Below are 6091 nucleotides of genomic sequence, written 5' to 3' on the forward strand. Positions count from 1 at the left end.
CTAATGGGCCCCAAACGGTCGGTAACCGGCATGTTTATGCCATAGGGAGTATCCCGGTAGCGCGGGAAGCAGCGTTCGCCAATATTAATTAAAGGCCTCTAATGCTGCAGGAAAATTTTAGTAGAAGATTTAGAACTATGTATGTATTTAGTTTTAGCGTTTGTTCCCGCTTTGAGGGCGTGAAATGCCGTGTCATTGTCCCTAATAAGTCATTGTCCCGGCATTTCAATTGTCGCCCATAAGCATGAACCAAGCCACCAACTCACAAGCTTACATGCAACAACTAAACTAACACAAGGTCATCCATATGGCACCTTTCCTTGGACAAGGCATCCTCCAATTGGCACGCGGTAAATTGACTTAGATTGTTTGCCCTGGCAAACTTATGTACTCCAATCTCATCCACTGGACGATGCTGGCTGTATTTCTTGCGTGGACGATCTTGTCGCCGACGGGCGATGTTGTCCAGGGCATTCCGGTCAAACTCGTAGGCGCCGACCTCATTACCGCTGTCCATGGACATTGTGTTGGAAGGATACGTTAAGGTTCAGATAAAATGAAGAAATGAAGAAGCGCTCCTTCATAGTATGGAGATGGTAGAATCTTCAAGCAACTTTTGAACGACCAGGGAGAGTTGCTGATAGGCGAATTTGTATGAATCTATAGAATTCCTTTATTCTTTCAAGGTAAATGAATGCTTATGTATTCGTCCGTTAGTAGCGTGAAGCTTTGAACACTCTTTGTACGGCAGATTCGGCACAATGTTTTGCCTCATTGCGATGTTGCCTGAAAATTTTGAACAGAAGGGATCACTGCTCATGCTGGTGCAGCAAGACATGTAAGGAGATGGCCTGGTCACAATCCAGCAGTCATATATCGACAACCTCAAGCTATGACAACTTGTTACATGTGTCTGTAATAAAAAAGTGACTTTGCAATGGTGTGGGGAGCTCTTTGAGTGGTGGGACTGTGGAAATCCAGTTTGTTTCGCCCGTAACGTTACTTGTTAACTTGTTAACAAGTTTGTTACGGGCGAAACAACGTCCCTCTGAAACGTTTGGATATGCCTATGCAACACATTTCCTCAATTTCATGAACTGCAAGTATTCTAATCCAACATCACCCCAATCTCAGTGTAAACTAGTCTCCAAATGTGCCTGCACAAGACTGTCACCCCTGTCACCCGGCATTCACATTGCCTTAACCTCCTCAAGCTTGTCGGGGTGTGACACGTGGGCATGAACCTTGTGACACTGGGCATTGTCACAAAGAAACTGGTTGCAATCAGAAATGCATTTTTCCTCATGCCAGGTTACCGACATCGGTTACCGATTACTGGGGACGGTTAACGGATAATGGTTCGCCCGGTAATCCTACCGACCGGTTACCCATCTCGTTAACTGGACCCGTTAGGTCGGAACCGGGCCGGAACCGGCCTGGAGTATGCCATTGGGTGTTGGAAATGACCGACACTCATATACCAGTGAATGGTAGCCACAGTAATAGGACCCAACGGGGGTCCGGCGCTTTGCTGGTCTTAACAGGTTATGAGCCCCGAATGGCGCATTGCGCTGCCGAGAGGTCGCCGGATCGATACCCACTGGCTGTTGCCCAGAGAATGGGAGACCGGGATGAGGCACGGGAAGGCCCGGAGCGAGAGAGTGTCGCTCACAGGGGGGTGTTGGAAATGACCGACACTCATATACCAGTGAATGGTAGCCACAGTAATAGGACCCAACGGGGGTCCGGCGCTTTGCTGGTCTTAACACGCGTGGTAGGGAATCTCCGGCAGGTAGGCCGAGATATAAGCTACCCGGGCGGGGTGCTCTGGCCAGACACTGACGTATCACATCTACTAGGTGTTCAGAGTTCAAGACTTCGTTTCTGTTTTGTATGCGTCTATGTACACTAGTGCTTGCCGCTGATTGTTTTGTACGCATCTATGTACGCTAGTGCTTGCCGCTGGGTTGGACTTATTCCTACTCCGGCGAGGACTGCCAACACCACGCTTTTGCTTATCCAGTCGACCCGCCAGGTGAGCGACTGCTACACCCTTTCAGAAGCTTTTGAAAGGGCGCCTGTTGATGACCTTGTCTCCTTACTGTGCCAATCAGGAGACATAGAGGTGAAGGACTTGCTTGGTGAAATGGGATTGACTCCCTTGAATGCTGCTTTGGTCGTGTCAAAGATGTAGTAGTGATGCTACGGTGTGCACATATGGCCTAGATGGATTAGATTGCTGTAACTACATATTTACCTTGAGGTTAAGGCAGCCACTCTGATCACCAGCTTGACTGACCATTAACCCAAGGGACCGGTAACCATACTGACTAGTAACCCAACTGACCACTAACCCAACTGACTGGTTAATGTGTCTTTAACAATCATTAGTGGTCAGTAGTGGTCAGTAACCAACATGTTTATGCCATAGGGCAGCGCACATCACTCTGAAGGCCCTAGACAAGACCACTATGCAGAATTGTCCAATACCCAGACATATCCCATCACTGGCATCCTCTTACCGTGCTTTGAGAACTTATGACTCGTAAAGCATATTTTCTATGATGTTGCAGGAGGTTGGGCTTTTGCAGAGTGGCTTGTTGGGCACAGTGAACTTGGAAACCAGCTGTACGAGCTGGTGCATGTCAGTGTCACCGCCGTGGTACTTGTCAACCCATGCCTTGATCATATCGAGTGTTGTCTCCTCTTGCTGCTGCTGGGAGCTGTGGGCACGTGGGTACCGCAGGGAGCACAGCTCACCTGACTTGCCCACCAGGTCTGAAATCGTCCAGCCCTGCCGTGACAGGTAGGACTGCAACTGATGCCAGCGCTGCATCTGGCCCTGTGTCAGCTCATTGTTCACAGCCTTGTTGAGTAGGGTGCCGATGCTGCAGCTGCGGGGCCATTTGTCACCGCGGAATACGAATTCAGTTGCCACCTCATCCAGGATGTAGGCAACCTGCCCCAGGAGCACTTGCTCGTCACGGCTTTTCTTCTCTGCTATGAGACTCGCCACCATTTCCTCCAGATTTTTGACTGCCTGATTGAGTGACGAGACCGTCGTCAGATTCATCTCGGCAAGGTCCTCTAGAGCTCTCCTGATGACCGGTGTGCTGATTTGAACATCAATTGCAAGCTTGTACGCCTTGTCCACGAAAGCGGAAACTTCGTCCACGTCCATTGCCCTGACAAGCTTCTTTAGCTTCACCTCGGCATCTGCAACATCATCGGCTCCCGATGAAAGACTATCTAGCAACACAAAGGCGGCGTCCACTCGCGACATGGTCCCAACCGCCGTTTCGGGGGCGCACCATGGCTGCTTTTCAGCCTAAATGTACTGACTAGTTTATACTACGAGGTCTTGAAAATTATCACGGCAAACGCGCAAAAGCCGTCCAATGGGTGACTTCGTTAAGAGGATTTAACGAGGGCCAGGTACAGGTCTAAACGAAAGTGTAACAATAACTTATTGCGTATGTGTTGAAAAGAAGAGAAATATCTTGTGTGTATGTATGGATGGATGTTACAAGCTTCAGCGAGCTCGTACGGCCCAAACGAACCCGGAGGCTCATGAACCGCTTTGACAGCGCCGTCGATAGGAAAAAATGAAAAAAAAGTAAACAAGAACACTTTTACGCGAGAAGAAATCAAATGGTTATGAGAAAGAAAAGCGTCAACTTGACTCTGAAACACAATTGCCTGTTATCGCTGAGGAAGTTAGGTAACTAGGTGTTCATGCCGGGAGTGAAACATCTCAAAAATTGCCTTCGCAAGACCACGCTGATCATCCACTTGCATGATATCACGGATATCCGCGTTGACGGGCACATCGAGGTCCCAGAGCTTCTGATGCGCAGACACAATCGCCGGGCATTCTACCAAGGAATGTTTCTCATCCTCAATAGCTCCATTGCTACGACACACAGCGCACACGCGATGCTCCTTAGTCCTGTTGCTCTCACTGTTAACCGCCAAGTCGGAGACACACAAACGAAAATGGATTAGGGCACGATGATGCGCCGGGGGAATATAACCCGCGTACTGCTTTGATAGCCCCATCCAGTGCCTATGACGGCACATCTTCACGCTGGGCTTCCTACCGTCCATAGTGAAACTCTAGGGTCCACAGCCAGGAGGGTAGGATCCGGGCTGGAATTAGGGAAGAGCTCTGTCGCAGAATTAGCCTGGATTTTATTCTGACAAAAGAATTGGTCTGTCGAGATCTTGAATTGTTCTGGTGGGCTCGCTGGAGGTATTCGAATTGCGCTGTGGAGCCTCGGAATTGGGCTGTGCTGGGCCTGAATTGGCCTGTCCGGGTGTCGAATTGGCCTGTCCAAGTCGTTTTTGGCCTAACAGGGTCGAATTAGCCTGACAGGGTATCGAATTGACCTGTTCTGGGTGTCAAATTGGCTCCGGCTGGCATCCAAAAGCACATGACTTTTAAGGAATTTACAGAAAACTTAGGTTTTTAGGGTTTTAGGGAGTACACACGGGGGGAAAGAATGGGCTATTGCAGCGAAGCAACGCCCCAGATAAGTGCTAAAAACGGTGCATTAGAACATGCATATTTGAAGCTTAGCCTAACGTTGTCCTTGGCCTCCGACTGCACCCACTACCCTCCAGAGCATGGCTAGGAGCTTTTCGAGTCGAGGAACGTCCGTCATACATCGCTACAAGGTGTGTATGGATAGGGAGGGTCGGGGAATTGGGGCTGGAAGGGTTGGGAGGGTCGTGGCACGGGAGTTGGCGGGGTATGGGGGTTAGGGAGGGTCGGGGAATAGGGGTTGGGAGGGTTGGGAGGGTCGGGGCACTGGGGTTGGCGGGGTATGGGGGATAGGGAGGGTCGGGGAATCGGGGCTGGGAGGGTTGGGAGGGTCGTGGCACGGGGGTTGGCGGGGTATGGGGGTTAGGGAGGGTCGGGGAATCACATTTCACAACTCACTTTTCATGTCCCCCCCTCCCTTTGCCCCCTAAGGCCTGCCACACCAGGGAGGACGTGGAGTGCTGGCACTTCTCCTCAAAGTTACCAAACAGCATATAAAGGGCTGCGGGTTCTCTGTCTAGATCTTTTGCATGGGGGATCTTGGAAAACCAGCAAACCTACATGGCTGGCGTAGCTACACAAACAAAAGCCTTTTTATCCCCCGGTTTCCGAGCTTAAGTTTTCCCAAAGCTCTCAGCCCAGTGCAGAGAGACTGTACGTCCTGTACTTGATCAAGTACTGCACACACAGTCTCTCTGCACTGGGCTGTGAGCTTTGGAAAATATAAAAGATACCCGTGGGAGCATTTTTTAGTCATGAAGCTTCAGACTTAAGTCAGACTCTTCATCTATCTTCATCTAGCTATCCATGCCTACATACCTAATCTATCCAGATAGACAGACAAACAGACAGATGGGTAGTTGTATACAAACAGACAGACAGCCCAATGGCATACTCCAGGCCGGTTCCGGCCCGGTTCCGACCTAACGGGTCCAGTTAACGAGATGGGTAACCGGTCGGTAGGATTACCGGGCGAACCGTTATCCGTTAACCGTCCCCAGTAATCGGTAACCGATGTCGGTAACCTGGCATGAGGAAAAATGCATTTCTGATTGCAACCAGTTTCTTTGTGACAATGCCCATTGTCACAAGGTTCATGCCCACGTGTCACACCCCGACAAGCTTAGGAGGTTAAGGCAATGTGAATGCCGGGTGACAGGGGTGACAGTCTTGTGCAGGCACATTTGGAGACTAGTTTACACTGAGATTGGGGTGATGTTGGATTAGAATACTTGCAGTTCATGAAATTGAGGAAATGTGTTGCATAGGCATATCCAAACGTTTCAGAGGGACGTTGTTTCGCCCGTAACAAACTTGTTACGGGCGAAACAAACTGGATTTCCACAGTCCCACCACTCAAAGAGCTCCCCACACCATCGCAAAGTCCCTTTTTTATTACAGACACATGTAACGAGTTGTCATAGCTTGAGATTGTCGATATATGACTGCTGGATTGTGACCAGGCCATCTCCTTACATGTCTTGCTGCACCAGCATGAGCAGTGATCCCTTCTGTTCAAAATTTTCAGGCAACATCGCAATGAGGCAA

At 49.8% G+C, this 6091-nt stretch overlaps 2 protein-coding genes across 2 annotated transcripts; both read right to left on the reverse strand.

Moving 5' to 3' along the window:
• Positions 1-2536: 2536 nt before the first annotated feature.
• VOLCADRAFT_98072 (uncharacterized protein) lies at positions 2537-3283 on the reverse strand (the record flags this gene model as incomplete). Its single annotated transcript, XM_002956976.1, has 1 exon — positions 2537-3283. One exon carries the CDS (start codon positions 3281-3283, stop codon positions 2537-2539), a length of 747 nt encoding a protein of 248 aa, XP_002957022.1.
• Positions 3284-3717: 434 nt separating this feature from the next.
• On the reverse strand, positions 3718-5037 carry VOLCADRAFT_98073 (uncharacterized protein; the record flags this gene model as incomplete). The annotated part of the gene is made up of 3 exons (XM_002956977.1): positions 3718-3846; positions 4101-4308; positions 4943-5037. 3 exons carry the CDS (start codon positions 5035-5037, stop codon positions 3718-3720), a joined length of 432 nt encoding a protein of 143 aa, XP_002957023.1.
• Between the last annotated feature and the right edge of the window lie 1054 nt (positions 5038-6091).

This window comes from Volvox carteri (assembly GCF_000143455.1).
Source record: "Volvox carteri f. nagariensis unplaced genomic scaffold VOLCAscaffold_67, whole genome shotgun sequence".
In the NCBI taxonomy this organism is placed as follows: domain Eukaryota; kingdom Viridiplantae; phylum Chlorophyta; class Chlorophyceae; order Chlamydomonadales; family Volvocaceae; genus Volvox; species Volvox carteri.